The sequence below is a fragment of the Priapulus caudatus genome, unplaced genomic scaffold, assembly GCF_000485595.1.
Source record: "Priapulus caudatus unplaced genomic scaffold, Priapulus_caudatus-5.0.1 Scaffold190, whole genome shotgun sequence".
Taxonomy (NCBI): domain Eukaryota; kingdom Metazoa; phylum Priapulida; class Priapulimorpha; order Priapulimorphida; family Priapulidae; genus Priapulus; species Priapulus caudatus.
In genome coordinates, this window is record NW_014577251.1 from 345,675 (window position 1) to 364,183 (window position 18,509).

At 47.1% G+C, this 18,509-nt stretch overlaps 1 protein-coding gene across 1 annotated transcript in view; it reads left to right on the forward strand.

Moving 5' to 3' along the window:
* The window catches only part of LOC106807015 (probable E3 ubiquitin-protein ligase HERC1), a 99,005-nt gene extending 85,563 nt beyond the window's left edge, over positions 1 to 13,442 (forward strand). The window contains exons 72-86 of the mRNA XM_014809216.1: positions 1,723 to 1,904; positions 2,508 to 2,663; positions 3,021 to 3,246; positions 3,757 to 4,004; positions 4,365 to 4,452; positions 4,665 to 4,830; positions 5,179 to 5,325; positions 5,968 to 6,061; positions 6,865 to 7,013; positions 7,679 to 7,799; positions 8,501 to 8,632; positions 9,287 to 9,439; positions 9,741 to 9,874; positions 10,397 to 10,568; positions 12,075 to 13,442. Coding sequence (XP_014664702.1) covers positions 1,723 to 1,904; positions 2,508 to 2,663; positions 3,021 to 3,246; positions 3,757 to 4,004; positions 4,365 to 4,452; positions 4,665 to 4,830; positions 5,179 to 5,325; positions 5,968 to 6,061; positions 6,865 to 7,013; positions 7,679 to 7,799; positions 8,501 to 8,632; positions 9,287 to 9,439; positions 9,741 to 9,874; positions 10,397 to 10,568; positions 12,075 to 12,263 — 2,357 coding nt within the window. The 3' untranslated portion in view covers positions 12,264 to 13,442. The remainder of the gene's footprint in view (positions 1 to 1,722; positions 1,905 to 2,507; positions 2,664 to 3,020; positions 3,247 to 3,756; positions 4,005 to 4,364; positions 4,453 to 4,664; positions 4,831 to 5,178; positions 5,326 to 5,967; positions 6,062 to 6,864; positions 7,014 to 7,678; positions 7,800 to 8,500; positions 8,633 to 9,286; positions 9,440 to 9,740; positions 9,875 to 10,396; positions 10,569 to 12,074) is intronic.
* The last annotated feature ends 5,067 nt before the right edge of the window (positions 13,443 to 18,509 follow it).

The window sequence follows — 18,509 nt, forward strand, 5'->3', positions numbered from 1 at the left end:
TTTGCGAAATACCGAATCTGAGACAAATACGCGGCAGAGCGTTCACACGCTGATTCGCGGCTCCAGAAATACGGTATTTGCGAGCTGCGAGCTGCAATTAGCTGCGGCTTATTATTGAAGTAACATAAATCGCAAAAGCATCTGCTCTTCTTCTAGGCAGTAACGCCACAATAGCCGCGTTCACACGTAGCAAGAAATCCGGTATTTAGCGTTCACACGAGGCAAAATGCGCGGTCCAAGAAATACGGTATCTAAACAGATCCGGTATTTGATGTAAATACGCGGCTTTTCAGACCCCGAATAATTTGCCGTGCGCCAGATTTTTTGGACCGCGCATTTCCTCGTGTGAACGCTAAATACCGGATTTCTGAAGCCGCGTATTTTATAGACTGGTCCGTGCTCGACAGTTCGAGTGTAACGCGAGTGGAACTGTTGAGCGCGGACCAGTCTACGTATTTTATCGGCAGTTGGTGTGCATTGCATTGTTTATTTCGCATTGTTCGCTTGATTGTTTAAAGCAGCTCGCAGCTCGCAAATACCGTATTTCTGGAGCCGCGAATCAGCGTGTGAACGCTCGGCCGCGTATTTGTCTCAGATTCGGTATTTCGCAAATACCGTATTTCTGGAGCCGCGAATCAGCGTGTGAACGCTCGGCCGCGTATTTGTCTCAGATACGGTATTTCGCAAATACCGTATTTCATAAATACGAGGTCTCGTGTGAATGAGGCTAGTATCTGCTTTCTGTCTGTTATGTGGAGGTATCACCGCACTAATATACGTCAGAAGAGTATCTGCCTCCTCTCTGTTATGTGGAGGCAGCACTGCAGTAACATAATCATGAGTGCATCTGCCTTATTCAGTAGTTCTTCCTCATTAACAGAAGCCACAAGTCTGTACCCCCCCCCACCCTTCCATCTCCACTATCCCTTCCTACTACCACACACATGGGCGCACTGGTGGCCCAGCGGATGCGATACGTTACTTCACGCTCAAGTTTTTGCCACTGCTGTTGTGCCCTTGAACGAGACACTTGATCCACAAACTTGAGCCACACTTTATCCCTAAATGGCTTCAGCCGACACTTGCTATAGAAATCGGGTTTTGTCTCATTGGCAGACAGACTCACACTTGCCCACATAACAGCGAGCAGATTGCCAGGAGGGTCTGCCAACCCGAGACCTAAAGCCCGGCGCACACGTGGCGATTTTTATCGACAGTACCGGCGATTCTGTTGCCAGCAACAAAATCGCCGAGAAATCGCCACGTGTGCGCTGCCTGGCGTCACCGATTTTGACGCCAGAAACTCGTCGCTGGAATATCAAACATGTTTGATATTTGTTGCCGAGTCGCTGAACAATCGCTACGTGTGCGCTGACCAGGCGACAGATTCAGGCAACAGTTTTTGGATTAACCAATCAAGTGCATGATTTGAAGCCCGTGATCAAATATTGGCAGCGCCCGTGGTGTGGTTTGAACAGGTCACGTACAGTTCATACAGTGGTATGTCGCTGACAGATGGTTAAATTGTCGCCGGGTGGCGCACACGTGGCGATTTTTATCGACCGTACCGGCGATAAAAATCGACGGTACTGTCGATAAAAATCGCCACGTGTGCGCCAGGCTTAAGCGACGCAGTTGCTGAGACCCTCTTTCCTCCTCCACAATCGGAGCCGAAACGGGGGAGACGCTACACGCGCTGACTAATTACGCTTTGCCTTGCAGGCTTTGTCGTCACGCAGCTGGTGACGTCGTGCGGCTCGGACGGGCACAGCATGGCGCTGACGGAGAGCGGCGAGGTGTTCAGCTGGGGCGACGGCGACTACGGCAAGCTGGGGCACGGCAACAGCGACCGGCAGCGGCGGCCGCGTCAGGTCGAAGCTCTGCAGGGGGAGGAGGTCGTACAGGTGTGTGTGGGAGGCTGTGTCACGCGCCAGCTGAAGATGTTAATTAATGCAGCATCGACGATTGCACCGCCGCAGCCCCCGGGGCGGCGGGAGTGTAGCACTGATGTAGTGCGTTAGTCTCCGAATAGCAATTCTGATAAAATACTCGGCTTGACAGCAGTATATAGCATTATACTCGGGAGTAATAGTATACTAGGATAGGATAATATATAGGGCAGCATAATAGTTATCTCTGCATTCCTCTATATTTATATAGGATAACATCATATTAAAGATAACACATAGGAATATATAAGATAACATATAGGACAGGAAAATACTCAAAATAACATACAGTGTAGGATAATACCTGAGTTGACAATATGGGATAAGATAATACTGAAGATAACATACAGGACAGGATAACAAATACTCAAGATGACAGCATGGGATCGTTCTCCTGTTGTGCCTGCTCATTAAAATACGTAGTGAGTATTTTAATTACTCCCACTGCAATTACGTTAGTCGTGCGTCTCATAAGCTCTTGTTGCGCTGCTGATATTCGTGGCGTTTTTGTCGTAAGCGCGTGATTTTTACACTGCGCGTGTGACTTCATGCTTGCAGATGGCATGCGGGTTCAAGCACAGTGCTCTTGTGACTGCCGATGGCAAGTTGTACACGTTTGGTAATGGCGACTATGGCAGACTGGGCCACGGTAACACATCTAACAAGAAAGTTCCCGAGAGGGTTGCGGCTTTCGAAGGATATCACATCGGTTATGTACGTATCGTAGGAAAGTGGCATTAAGCCCTGTAGAATTTGCCACGCTGATATATTATTACCACAATTCACTGATCATGCATGGCCTTCACGAAGTTTTTTTCCAAGAAATCGTTCATGAAGTGAGATAATTATCACAAATTTTTAAAGTTATGTGGCAAACTAGCTCATTTGAGTTGACTCAATTTAGCTTGATTTTTTTATTGTAAAAATGCATTTTAATAATGCAATTACTGTTTGGTAATTGCGTTTTGCAAAAAAATTTGCAAATTTTGAGTCACCTTGTACTTTAATATGCTAGTAAAAACGAATTATGTCACTGCGTGTCTGAGTTATGCAGTGTTTTGTACTCCACAGGTTGCATGTGGCCTTAACCACACGTTATGCATGTCATCTGACGGCAACACAGTGTGGAGCTTTGGAGATGGAGACTATGGAAAACTGGGGCTGGGAAGTTCCACGGCTAAGTCCTTGCCACAGAAAGTGGCGGGCCTAGTCGGACTGGGAATGAAGAGCGTGCACTGCGGCACTCAGTTCTCCATCGCACTCACAAGAGACGGCAAGGTCTACACGTTTGGACAAGGTGAGGGCCGGATTCCATGCCACTGTCGCCATCTGCTTAAATCCCAGCTAGCTGCCAATCCAGTTTGCAAGGCAACTCACCTCTATGTGCTCAGATCTAGCATTATATGGTTTTCCTGTGAGTCTTCAATAAGAAGATTTCTGTGCAATGAAATTGGATAAAAAAAAATACATTTAAGCGCTTTTGGCTTATTATAAGTATTAGTAATCATAGCAGCAGTAGCACTAGTAGCAGCAGCAGCAGCAGTAGCACTAGCAGCAGCAGCAGCAGCAGCAGTAGTAGTAGTTATAGTTATGATAATTATAACGTATGAATTTTAACGCTCTGACCATAATGATAATTACTGACCATCATCATCATCATCATCACCATCATCATCATCATCATCATCATCACCATCATCATCATCATCATCACCATCATCATTATCATCGGCTGCAGCAGCGCATATTATCAGTGTAACTACAGACTGTACACTCTCTCTTTCTCTCTGTGCGCGCGTCGCCTCAGATCGCATGATCGGCCAGCCCGAGGCGCGCGCCCGCCAGCACAACATCGCACAGCAGCTTCCCGGCATGATCGCCGCCGTCGTCGTCGACGCGGTCGCCGTCGGCTCGGAGCACACGCTCGCGCTGACGCACACGCGGGAGGTGTACGGCTGGGGCAACAACAGCGACGGACAGCTGGGCGTCGCGCACGCGCAGTCCGTCAGGGAGCCTCAGCTTCTCTCTGCGCTCGTCGGCAAGGAGATAAAGCAGGTGGGTTATCGAGGATGACGGATGAAGAGAGGGGAGAGTGAGAAAAAAGGAAGGAGAGATTGAGGAGAGAGGAGAGATAATGGGAGAGAGAGATTGAGGAGAGGTGGAAGTTGCAGGAAGTGTTGGAGGGAGTGAGAAAGAGTGGTGTGGAGGGGGGGAGAAAGAATGAGAGAAATAATGAGAGAAGAGAGAGAGACAGAGAGAGCGAGAGAGAGAGAGAGGGAAAGAAAGAATGAGAGAAGAGAGAGAGAGATAGAGCGAGTAAAGTAGAGTACCATCAGACATGCACATCGCTGAACGTTGTGATCACAGCTAGCTACTCACAGCTTCAGTCACGCCAGCGATTCTCCTGCATTGCAGATATCTGCAGGCAGGACACACAGCGCAGCGTGGACGGCACCTCCCTTACCTCACAGGACTCCGGGAGCGCCCGCTCCTCTCCAGCTAGGTGAAGCCTATTGTTTTGAAAGCTGTTGTTTTGAGGGCTATTGTTTTCAAAGGCAGAAGCAACAGTTTCGTCAACAGTTTTCATTGTCGTGAGCATTTTTCATTTTACATGTCGGGTTTTTATGTGTGTTGGAATCGGGCCCAGTAGAATCTATTGCGCTTCCCTTTTCCATTTTATTATGTTATTGTGTATCACTTGGATTATGTTTCTAGGTCTCCCGACGTCGATACCGCCTCAGTACTCGGCTTTGAAAGACTGTGATATTCAAGCCATCTGCAAGCGACTCAGGCTCCTTTACCATTTCTCTGATCTTATTCTCTCCTCGTGGAGACTTCTCAACCTCATTCCAGACAAAAGCTTAGTCACGCCATACAGTAGGTATGTGAAACCAAATGCGTTCATCAGACATGCTAATAAAGATAATCAATGATTATAGTCTATTTTCTTCACAAAAAGTCGTTCTAAAGCATAAAAGAGGCTCCATTGTATGACAGTATGAATTGTTATGTGACTGTGAAGAAATACTGCACTGAAATTGTAGGAGAAAATGTTACGTGTGCCATGAAAAAATAACTCATTACCAATTTAAAAGTCGATGCTGCGTCTAGTTGTTGTTACTTTGAACGAGCAATAACTGTATGTTTAAAAATAATGTGTAAAATCGACACTTTACACAAATGCTAGGCGGTGTTTGCATTACGAGTGTTGGCATTTCGTTTCTTTCAGTGGTCTTGAGGGTCTGATACAAGGGCCTCTGCGCTCTCTCCTGGCACCTCGTGTCTACACCTTACCGATGGTCAGGGTGACAGGGAGAACAATGGTGCAGGGGAAAAACTACGGTCCACAGATCACTGTCAAGCGTCTCGCGACACGGTATGCCCCGTGAGAATCCATGCTGTCGACACACGTGTTAGGTTTACATGTCGACGGACGTATAAACATATTTCGAAGTCAAAATGTTGTGAATCAGAAACGGTTGCACTTCATTATAAGATGATGTAGACTCAGACGATGACACACACACGCACGTACGTACGCACGCACGCACGCACGCACGCACGCACGCACGCACATACACACAGGTGCGTGCCCTCACTACCACGGCCTGAACTCCTCCCAGAACCAGTCTCCCCCGAAACATTTAAACAGCACACTGCATCCCTGTCGGAACCCATTCACATTTAACTACTGAACTATTACAAAAGATGCGCCTATTACTAAACAAACAAGATCTTTGTGTGGCTGAGATACAAGGTGCTACATAGAGCTACCATCTACATATTGTATTTTGGTTCAGTATGTGCATCTGTGCTTGGCCCGCCTGACCTCATTCACACAGGTTCGCACAAAACAAACAAAAAACAAAAAACGGTGTTTTTCCTTGTGCATGTATGCAGGTGCCTAATAATTATCCACATTATTGAGCACACCGTAAATCGATCGGTGCCTTCATCGTTAACCTGGCAAAAATAGCGACGCTGGCGTGATGCTAATATAGCGTTCTGCCGGCCACAGGGGGAAGAAATGCAAGCCGATCTTCATCCAGATTTCTCAGCAGGTGGTGAAGCTCAACCCAGCTGATCTACGGCTGCCGGCGAGAGCCTGGAAGGTAACACACAGACTCCACACTCAGTATGCGCTGCTGCTCCCCTTGTCCCCAGCATGTTCTATTCTCTATGTGTTCTATTCTCTGTGTTTTATTCACTGTTCGGTACCCTACGTGTCCTATTTATGATGTGTTCATTTCTCTGTGTTATATTCTCTTCTCTCTCTCTCTCTCTCTCTCTCTCTCTCTCTCTCTCTCTCTCTCTCTCTCTCCTCATGTGTTTTATTCGCTGTGTCGTATTCTATGTGTTATATTTTTGTGTTATAATCTCTATGTGTTTTATTCGCTATGTGTTCTACTCCCTATGTATTTTATTCGCTGTGTGTTCTATTCTCTATGTGTTTTATTCTATATGTGTTCTATATTCTCTGTGTGTTCTTTTCTATATATACTATATTCTCTATTGGTTTTCTTTTCTGCGTATTCTATTCTCTATGTGCTGTATTCTCTCTGTGTCCTGTTCTCTGTGCGTTCTATCGATTGGCCCTGCAATCTGTATCTTTCTCAATCCAATGATGTAACTGTTTGTTTCGCTGACCGGCCATCAAACACACGCGGCCTAGCTTGTCTGTCATTTAATTGCCTGGCATGGCCTGCCTACGTAAAATGCCGTTCGCATAGTGATCACAGTGTGTGGGGGAATTTCCAGCAGATAATGGGGAACATCGGACTGCCGTCGGACCAAAGCTCTTCTCGCAGGTAATTAGCCAGCTGCTTTGCGACGGATCAGCTCACAATCACATGTCGGTTGTCATGCATTTGGCGTCCGTCCGTCGTCATTTAGCGCGCTGTTGCCGTGGTTACAGGTGAAGCTGGTCGGCGAGGGAGCGGACGATGCGGGCGGAGTCTTCGACGACACGATCACTGAGATTTGTCAGGAGCTGGAGAACAGCACCGTGTCGCTGCTCATCCCGACACCGAACGCGTCCAGCGAGGCTGGCTACAACCGCGACCGGTACGACACTGCCGCTCCTCCTGACTCATGTCATCCCGGGGGGCCTTGTCAGAAACATCGTAAAGTTAATGTTAGGACTGATTTTGTTTCTGACAACGGGCCCTTGACGTATCTGCTTTATGTATATATTCGCGTTTGTCTGTATGTGTATCTCTTTCAGTTTGTCGTCAATTTATCATGATTTTTTTTCGTTTTAGTATCATTTATGTCATGTATCTATTAAAGTTTGTCTATGGGCATATATATATATCCATTTCAATTCGTCATTAATTCATCTTCATCTGTTTCCATTCAACATCATCTATTTAATTGATCCATTAATGGTTGTCTATCCAATTCATTATTAATCATCAACTGTTTCTATTCGATGTCATCAATTTCATATATATATATTAGGGTTTATCTCATAGCGGTTATTACTGTCGGCTCACTTTGAATTTCTCTGTAAGAATACTACTGCATGAAATAATTTTGGATGGCACGTTTTTAAAATTGTTTCCCATCAATGACTCTGATATATAAGATTATCATTATTTTATTTATTTATCGTTTTTGTGTGCATTATTTGTTGTGTTTGTTGCGATTTCTTTTGCAGAGTGTCTCACTGTCATGACTTCTTGTTGTTCGCCTCTTGTGGTTTTTAATTTAAATTGTCTGTGTTGCAGGTTTTTGTTAAATCCAGCACTAACTTCAGAAGAACATCTCCAGCAGTTTAAATTCTTAGGCATCCTCTTTGGTGTGGCTGTTAGAACCAAGAAACCTTTAGATCTGCATTTGGCACCCATGGTATAGTTGAACAAAATCTATAAATCGATAACTATAGTGCCTGAGAATAAAATATTGATTAATCTTCACTAATGAAACTGAATAATCACATGTTTGTATCATCATGAATAGAAGCTTGTGACAATGCCGGAACTGCCTCTATAATAAATTTTGTGCGAGGATTCTACCTGGTGTGTATAGTTTTTCAAAATGTTACAAAATCTCTCTGTATCAATTTCATCTATCTTTCCCGTGTATCTACCTATACACTCGCTCCTTCACCCCTACCTCGTCCCACTCTCTCCCTCTCCCTCCCCTGGCCACTACATTCTTCCCACTCTCCCACTCTCTCTTCGCTATCCATCTCCCTGCCTCCCTCACTCCCACGCTTCCCCTTCTCTCTCTCTCTCTCTCTCTCTCTCTCTCTCTCTCTCTCTCTCTCTCTCTCTCTCTCTCTCTCTCTCTTTCTCTCTTTCCACTCTTGCTCCCCCAACACTCACTATCCCCCTTCTCTCTTCCTCCTTTCCCAATCTCATTCTCCCCTGCTCACCCCTTCTCTGCTCTTTCCCCTCCTTTACTCCCACTTCCCCCTCTCTTTTCCTCTCGCTCTCACTCTTCCCTCTCTTCCCTATCTTTTACTCTCACCTTTACTCTCACGCTTCCCCTCTCCTCTCCTCTCCTGCTTCTCTCTTCCTGCCACCCTCATCCTTTCGTGCTTGTAGGTGTGGAAGCTGCTAGCAGGTATGGAGGTAACAGCAGACGACATTGAGGAGGTAGACTTCCTCTTCATGCAGAGTCTGCGTGGCATCTGCAACATCCACGAGAGTGGCGTTACCAGCGACAACTTCTACGAGGTGCGAGTCTAGCTTGTGTCCGTCCGTCTGTCCGTCCGTCCATCCATCCATCAATCCATTCATCCATCTATCCATCAATCCATCCGTTCGTCCGTTCGTCCGTTCGTCCGTCTATCCATCCAGCCATCAATCCATTCATTCATCCATCCATCAATCCGTTCGTCTGTCGTCCGTCCGTCCGTCCGTCCGTCAATCCATCCATCCATCCGTCCATCTGTCTACCCACCGCTGTGGATATGGTTCTTGCGAATTGCCGTGCCTGTTTGCACGTGCGAAATACCGACTGAGCTAGGTAGAGAAAGAGAGAGGTGTCAGTGTGCACGCGAGCAGGTGTGTTCGATCGCTGAACGTGAAAAACGCGCCACGTGAAAAACCATCGCAATTAGTGTTGGTAACAAAGTGTGTTTCCTTACTCTCACACAGGCGGCCCTTCACGAACTCTCGTACAAGGTTTTCTTCGCAAAAAGAAACATTGCGGGTTTTGTTTATAGACGACTAATGTGGATTCGGCAGTGTGGCTGCGTTTTTTTTTGATTTTTTTTTACGCTATTTTAGAGCAGGTACCTGCAAGCATGCATGTGTGACGTTTTCTGTGAGACTCGTGCTTGTTAATAGTATTGCTATTGTAGTGTGTTTGCTAATGCTTTAATGCAGGTTATACCTCTGGACTGCTTCCTGGGTCAGAGTGCAGATGGCAGGTTTGTTCCTATCGTGCCGGGAGGCAAGAGCATTCCCCTGACCTTCAGCAACCGGTTGGAGTATGCGGAGAGAACAATTCAATACAGACTTCATGAGATTGATATGCAGGTATGTTCTGCTGTAGATGCCACGCTATTTCCGCATTTCAGTGTACACTGTGCAACTTATAGTGCTGACGTTTTTGCTATATACATAACCGTAATGGTAACTGCTGATTGTCAAATATTACTTAACGTGAACAGGTATCAAGGTGTAATGTTGACTACGACTGAGGTAGAGAGTTATAGTGAGCGTTTTCTATAAATGGCAGCACCGTGTGTGTGTATAGAGAATTATAGTGAACGTCTTGTTTATTAATGGCAGCAGCAAGTATAGGTATAGAGAGTGATAGTGAGCATGTTGTTTATAGGTGGCAGCAGTGAGGGAGGGTATGTCATGGATCATCCCCGTGCCGCTGTTGTCGTTGGCGACGGCTCAGCATCTTGAACAGCTTGTCTGCGGTATGCCTGAGATTCCCATCGACGTGCTCAAACAGGTCATCAGGTGAGTACGATCGCCAGCTTGTCTCAGTTACATCTCCTCCTCCCCTCGGCTATACCCATCTCTCCCTTCGCCCATATCATATCCCCTCTTTTCCCTCACCCGTGCAACAACCTCCCTCTCCCTTCATCTGCACCATATCCCCTTATTTCCCTTCCAATTATTGTAACATTGGAGGGTGTAGCACCTAAGATGATCAAGGATAGTAATCACACTATCTATGCGTGAGTTTAATTTCATCGTTGAATAATATCGTTGATAAAAGTAGATATAGTGAAATATTATATATCATTCTATGATACGTATATACATGATCTACGCTAGTGTATCACGTTTTTGATTACTGGGATGGATAGTTGTTTGGATGAAAGATGGATGGATGGATATATGGACAGAAGGACAGATGGATGGAATGATAGCTTGATAAAAGAACGTTTAGAATACATAAAATAGAATAGAATGTATTATTGCGAATCGGCACTATCGACAAAACTGCTATCGGATGTTTATCGTTGCAAACTGCAGGTATCGTGAGATCGATGAGACACACCAGCTGATCGTGTGGTTCTGGAACATCCTCGAACAGTTCGGCAACGACGAACGCGTGCTGTTCATGCGGTTCGTCTCGGGCCGCTCACGCCTGCCCGCGAACATCGCCGACATATCGCAACGCTTCCAGATCATGAAGGTTGACAGGGTGAGTTGTTCTTAGTGCTCATGCTGTTCTCACGCAGGGGGCGCTGTGCTCTCACGCAGGGGGCGCTGTGCTCTCACGCAGGGGGCGCTGTGCTCTCACGCAGGGGGCGCTGTGCTCTCACGAACGCAGGGGGCGCTGTGCTCTCACGCAGGGGGCGCTGTGCTCTCACGCAGGGGGCGCTGTGCTCTCACGCAGGGGCGCTGTGCTCCTATGCAGGGGGCGCTGTGCTCCAAAAACTTATTCGTCTGTCGGTTCTGAGGTTTCGTCTACAAATCGGTCAGTTAGATTTCGGAACGCTGAGTCAGTGGGAGTAGCAGGGGATTCATGCCTAGCATGCTCAGGTGCGTGCGTGCGCAGTTGCATGCATGCATGGGTGGGTGGGCGCATACATTGGTGGGTGGGTGCGTATGTGCGTGCATGTCTGCGTGCGTGAGTCGCGTGCTGGTGTCACGCACGGCTTGTGGGTCGAGTCTGCGTACATAAAAATCTAAATGAAGTAGATCTCACTAGGGAGGGGCAGACTCCTTAACTGTCGTGACCCTCGGTGCTCAGCTCACGTACGTATTCAACCTGCGACAGCACCTTAGCTTCAGTTTACACCTCTTCTCTGTCGGCCAGTAATCGCCTTACAACGATATCGTCGGTGACAGTGAGCTATTATACGTAGCCGCGTGCCTTATAGAATGGTGCACGTAATACGTATACGTGCTTGTAAAATACACCGAGGCAGCTCACTGTCCTGTGAGTGTTTTGAAGGCGACCCTCGGGACGCTTCTAGCTGTGATTAATCGCGTTCTGTGCTAGATATGCGTGATAGGTCTAGATCTGATGAGGCCCGACGACCATTATACACGCGCGCATGGCGTCGAGCCATCTACGCTAACAACTGTTATTGCTCATATTGCTCACAGCGCGCCATCGGCGAGGGCTGCAGGGAGTGAGTGTGGTCGGCGTGTGGGCGAGATGGAGTGATTGCTAAGCTCAGAGTTTGTTGCAGTCGTGCGCAAGGAATCGTAGCCGTACGCACGTTATAGTCGCGTCCACTGCCCGTTGGGACTCGTTACATTTCTTAACGGCCACTGCGGACGGAATGCATTTCACTTAGTCGCCATGACTACTACTAGTTAGAGCAGTGGCCACAGTCATGTAATTATATATAATTATATATATATATATATCCCCTGAGAATCGCGTTCTGTGCTAGATGTGCGTAATAAGTCTGATGAGGCCTGGTTATACCCGCATGCGTGGTATCGAGCCATCTACGCTAAGCTGTTATGCTAAGAGTTATGCTAAACTGTGACAGTATAGGTAAATGTGTTTTAATAAATTGGAAGTTGCACACTAAATCAATGGAGTGACAATGAAATTACAAAAAAATGTAAATTAAATATAACGTGATTTAAAATATTGGAAGATGCAATCAGAATTTTTTGTGGTGCATAGCGTACGACACAAATTGCAAGCAAGCTGACGCGCTGTGCATTCCCCGTGTTGTTCTTGCAGCCGCGGGACAGCCTTCCCACGTCGCAGACCTGCTTCTTCCAACTGCGCCTGCCTCCCTACTCCAGCCAGGAGGTGATGGCTGAGAGACTGCGCTACGCCATCCAGCACTGCCGCTCGATCGACATGGATAACTACATGTTGGCGCGCAACACCGACACGGCGCAGCCATCTGATGACGAGTATGAGTGACACGCAACGTGTGCGCGTCTGTGATCGTCTGCTACTGCTGCTGCTGCTGCTGTTGCTGCTGTTGCTACTGCTACTGCTGCTGCTGGTGGTGGTGGTGGTGGTGGTGGTGGCTGATGCAGCTACTTAATCGTGTGATTACTGTAGCAGCAGCTAAATGTCGTACTGGCGGATTTGGCAGGATAAACGCAGGTCACCGCTGAGGGCGGTGTCGTTGCCAGAGATCTATGGCAGAGCGTTCGCTGATAAAGTTGAATATATGTGAGCCTTCACGGAAGACGACTTACTAGTCATCATTATCTCTGCATTAACGGTTAAATTATATAATTATTGTAATATGATATTAGATTACATCACGCAGGATTTCGTTATAATGCAGTCGCGAGATTAGCAATATTACCCCCCACCCCCGTTGTTATTTGCGTATGTTCAGTATATACTGCTCTCTGAGTATATAGACTCGACTGATGTTCAAGCAAGGAGGAATCGCCGGTGTTGCCGGCATGGTAACGGGTTCAAAGGGCAGCAGATGACCGCATCGTCTCGATTGTGTCTGTAACCTTTCTGTGATGAAATGTACAGTAGGACTTAGCTGGTCTTGGACATTGTGAGTTAGCGGAATTCAGTCTATTCCACGCCTAGTAATTGCAGATATACAAAGGAATGAAGATAAATCAATGAAATCGCCCACGGGTTTGTATACGGTAAACTGAACGTGGTAATGGAACGAACTGTGTCTGTCACCCAGTGTGTACATTGGGTTCGCACTGAGTAGGTATCGCAGTACCTTCTTCAAAATATCAGCTTATGGAGGGTAAAATGAAATGTCATTGGGGATGTGCTCGTTAGATGTCGCCTTTTAGCGGGAGTGAAGAGTGAAGGGTGGGTGCTTCGTGGTTGTCTAGCAGCACTTATCGTGACACTTTCGCGCTCATTAAGCGAGCTGAGTGCCGAGGAACTGCAAATCCGCCGACTACTTTACACACACACGCACACGCACACGCACACGCACACGCGAGAACGCACGCACACACACCTGCAAACACGAGAGCATACACGCGCACGCACACCCGAGCACGCACATACGAGCATACACGCGCGCTCCCATGAGCACGCACAAACGAAGACACACACGAAGACACACACGCGCGCTCCCATGAGCACGCCCACACGAAGACACGCACACGAGAGTACGCGCGCGCACACACACACACGCACGCACGCACGCGCAGGCATATACACAATCACACCCACGCACACAAGCATGCACGCACACTCACTCACGCACGCACACCGGCACATTTACGCATGCACGCATACGCGCACACACACACACGCACACGTGCCCACACATACTCACACACACACACAAAAACACGCACACACGCGCACACACACACGCGCACCCACATACATACACACACGTACACAGACACGCACACGCACGCACGCACGCACGCACGCACGGACGCCCACGTATCGCGAGATTACGGGCGACGCATTAAATGTCGAGCCATGCGAGTGATGGATAAAATCAGTCTAGACGTGTTTGTCGCGGCGATGCTCGCTGTCTGGCGCCGACCCTTGTACGATACGTCGCCACGCCATCGTCACGGTAGCATAGCAATCGCTATAGACCTCGTTGTTCGATAGGGATGTCCATGATGCATTTGCAACGTTCCCGGGCTCAGTCTACGGTCAGACGCGGCGATTTTTTATACAGCGTTGAGTGATTTCGGAAACGTGAATTTCCGTACATTTAGGGGTGCATTTGCATAAAACATTTCAAAAACTCTTAGCTTGGTGTCACGACTCGTTTATTATATGCTTGCATACCGGGATGTACTAATTCTTCATATCATTTTATATATATCATTATAATGGCGACACAGCACACTCGCAGCGGTGAGTGCGGGCGCGGCTAGTTCTGCATTAGTTTTTGTGAAAGCAAGTTTATATACAGTGACACAACAGTGGAAGTGTAACTGAGGGGTAGTATTTGTGAATGTGCGTTCATATTAATTATTTTCAGTTTTTACTGACTGTCCCAAGTGCCTGTGTCTTAAAGTGGCAGCAGCTTGGAAGGCGCTCGGAAGCTGTTTCTGATTGTCGTGTGCTGCTTGCTCGCTAATAGCGCTGCAGTAGTTGCCGCTAACACGCACGCGGAGGTTTCGGCGCGTTGCGTGCAGCGTAACATATCGTCTGTCTTCGATTCGTTCGAGTCGTAGGATTACGTTATCATGACTCACGCAGCAACAAACGACCAACCGTTACGGTCAGCGTCGATGGCGGGTAGACATGGCGGTACACTGCAGGCGTTAACGACTGACTCCGGCCACACTGTAGGCGTTAACGACTGACCCCGGCTACACTGCAGGCGTTAATGACTGTTGTTAGACCAAAGTTCGTCTCCTTTCTCGCTAGGCAATGGCGGACATTATAACTTCGTACACTCGAGACTGCTGAGTGTTACATAGGCTAACCATTGATTTCTAGGTTGGGTGCTAAGGATAGCCAAATGCTCTCTTTTAGCTGCGTAGCATTGCCCGATGAATTCCCCAGATCATACTAAAACCGAATGCCGTCATTTATGTTACAAAATAACCGATGAAATGTGCGGCTGTAATTGGCTAATAATTATATGTCATGCGACTGCTTGCTGGCAATTAGAAACGATTCTAACTTACATTATTTGTCGTTGCGGTTTTCGCCGGACGTGATTGAATGCGCAGCAACTCACTGCAAAAAATACTTTCTAATTTTATCAAATGTCGTAAAACATTACAGTTGCTCGTTGTCGCTCTAATATGCCTTGGTCCTTTAAACGTAGTGCGTCAGCGTGTGTGGAGGACCATGACTGTTGATTCGTTGCTGGCTTGTATTGTGCTTTGATGGACGCACGCTATACAGCTGTAGCAGGGAGACGGACATAACTACTCATCGATTGCCGTAGATATACTTCTGTTCCTGTAATTGACTTGCGGTGTGCTGCCTAGCATCTTAGCGGGATTGCTTTAACTTGAACGGGGGGATTAAAGACGCTTATTTCATACAAGTATTATCAGTACGCATAAATAATATAGATAGGAATATCGGTTGGCGGCTAACGCATACATGAATCGGCTGCGTAGTATGTAACGGTTGCCGTGTTTAGATGTGCGCTATAGTATGTCGTTGTAAAGCGGCTGTGTATATTTTGCTGTGTAATATTTGTACAGGGGTGTTTTTTTGCGATTGCTAGTCATTACGTCGATGTATGTAACGAATTTGAGAATTCTTTGGCTGAAAATAAAACTTGGAATATTGTTATGTTATGAATTCTGTTACGCTACGCTGTGTTATGGGTATATACAAGTAGCCTAGGTGTGTTGATATGACTACCACCGTCACCCCCACCACCACCACAAACAACAACAAAAACAACAACACCACCATCATCATCATCATCGTCATTATCATCATCATCATCATCGTCGGCATCATGATCACCAGCAGCCAGCAGGAGCAGCAGCACTACGGTAAGGAGACATCGTGGGTGTCAAACTGCATGCAGTGCCCTTCCCACACTCAGGATAATACTCAGGATAATACACTCAGTAGAATTGAGCCAGAGCGAGAGCGCCATCTGTCGTGGAGTTTGCGTGGGTGTAAGCGTTCATTGCGTGGGTGTAAGCGTTCATTGTGTGGACGCGCGCGCGCACAGGCGTGCATCAGCACGTATAGGCGCCTGTCTGCCTGTGTGTGCGCGTGCGCTCTCGCGCAATGTCGCGCTTCACACTAACCTCAATACGATCAAGAACTAATAATGTAACTTGACATGATACGATAGATAGAATAATCGACGTGGGAGCTGTCTGACAATCTAGCCCATCCCTAGCGTATTAGATACGTCTCAGAATGAGATGAACGGCTTATCAGTTATTCATGCATAGCTGCGTTGCACCGACCAGTAATTGTGCAATTGTCATAACGGTCACCACGCTGGCTGCGGTTGTGTGTCGCCAAAGACTCGTTAACCGATTGCCACATTTGTCCACAGCGCTCGAGGGGTTTAACGTAGAAGCAGGACTTCTCGTACTACCCTCATACAGATCTGTGAAGCAGCGCGATAAACTACGTTTGGCCCGCCTACGTTCTGCCGTAGTTAATACCATATGCCCACTACCATATAATCATGTGTGACACAATGTTGGTTATATACGCATATATATCATATATATATATATATGATATATCGAGAGCTAATAAGGTCTATGTATTATTAGCTCTTGATATATCTCTTGATATATATATATATATATATTTATATATATATATATATAACATGTACATAGATCTATGTATGCACATTTATATTATGTCACTGTTGTTGTAATACTCGACCATACCCATGCAATGTCCATAACTAAAAACGATATTACACGTAATGCTACACGCGTTGCTAGACGAAGGACGTACCGCATCGTTGCCTACCCTACTATCGCCGATTTACGTGTAGATCGCGTGTCGCGCGCACACACGAAAAAGCTTTTGCGAACAAAGCGCCACAAATAATATAGGGGGCAGTCGATCTCGTTCGAAAGAGACGCGTACATACGTTCCTGCTTCTACACACGACGTGTGTATATGTGCGTGTGGGCGTGCGTGTGTGTGTGTGTGTGTGTGTGTGTGTGTGTGTGTGTGTGTGTGTGTGTGTGTGCGTGCGTGAGTGTGTGTGTTGTGTGTGTGTGTGTGGGTGTGTGTCGCGTGTGTGTGCGTGTCGTACGTGCGTGCGCGCGCCGCGGTGCGCGCGGCGCGTGGTGTGTGTATGTGGGACGTGCGTATGCATGTGTGCGTAATGTGTGAGGTGGGAGTGTGTGTGTGTGTGTGTTGTGGTTGCGCGCGCAGTGTGTGTGGGTATGTGTTGGTGGTGGCGTGCCGTACGTGCTGTGGTGTGTGTGTGTGTTACTGTGTCGCTGTGCGTGTGTGTGTGCGCGCGCGTGTGTGTGTCTGAGCGCCCGTACGTACGTATCAAGCATATCTGTGTGTTCACCATTGTCGTGTAACAACGCGCAGTATAATTATGGTAACCTATCACTGTGATCTAACCACAGGCCTGTGACGTGCGCAGAGACTTCTAACCGCCGGCTAGGAAATATGCTGTCACGCGAGTCGTCGTGACTTCATCTGCTATCATCTCCGCCCTGCTTGGATGCGTGCTGGCCAGCTCTGGTTATTACCTCCCATGTGCAAACTGCCAGTCGCTTGCCGACGTACCGGAAATCAACTGAGCTGTAATTTTTCCTTAATTCACTGCCTCAGTCTTCGTCGTCGGGAGGTTTCATAGAGAGAATCGATGTAGCCTGACAATGTTTTTTAAAGATTTCATGGTTTTCGGATGTCGCGTGTTACGTGCGCATTGTTATATCTCTCATACTAAAGGCGACAAAATAGAATTTTAGATGCAATACTAGAAACGCGTAATTCACGAAATATGGAAAATTATTTATGAAATATAATAATTTCAGGATGAATTCTAATACTTGTGTTTCTCACGATAATAATAGTTAAATATTTTTACTAGAGACCACAAAGGAATGTGCTGCTGAAAAACGTAATCTTTCACAATTTTTTCGATGTTAAGATAAAATATTTTACTTAGAAGTAGATTACTAGTAATAAACTAAGTAGAGTGGTAGGATTACTGGTTCTTTAGACCAATATATGGCAAGCAATTTCCTTTACCGTTTTCAAAGGCTTATCGCTGTTTCGTTCGCGAACACTGCTTTAGTTTGTCAAACAACAAAATTCTGACTTCGCCATTTACCCAGTGTATACCTTAACCTACGTAGCCTTTTCATACATTAATTCACTCATTCATTGCTCTGCAGCTTTGAATGATCCGGTCGGTGCAATAGGCTTTGCAATGGCGGACAAGGTCTCTCTCTCTCCCTTTCCCCCTTTCTCTCTATCAGGGGTTTTTAACCTGTGGTCCATGTACCATGTGTGTGTGTGTGTGTGTGGGGGGGGGGTGTAGCCACCGCGCGATCGATAGCGCGTCGAGTCAGCGAGTGGCGAGCCAGCAGCAGCCACCAGTGAGCGGCGAATTGATAGCGCGTCGAGTCAGCGAGTGGCGAGTCAGCAGCAGCCACCAGTGAGCGGCGAATTGATAGCGCGTCGAGTCAGCGAGTGGCGAGTCAGCAGCAGCCACCAGTGAGCGGCGAATTGATAGCGCGTCGAGTCAGCGAGTGGCGAGTCAGCAGCAGCCAC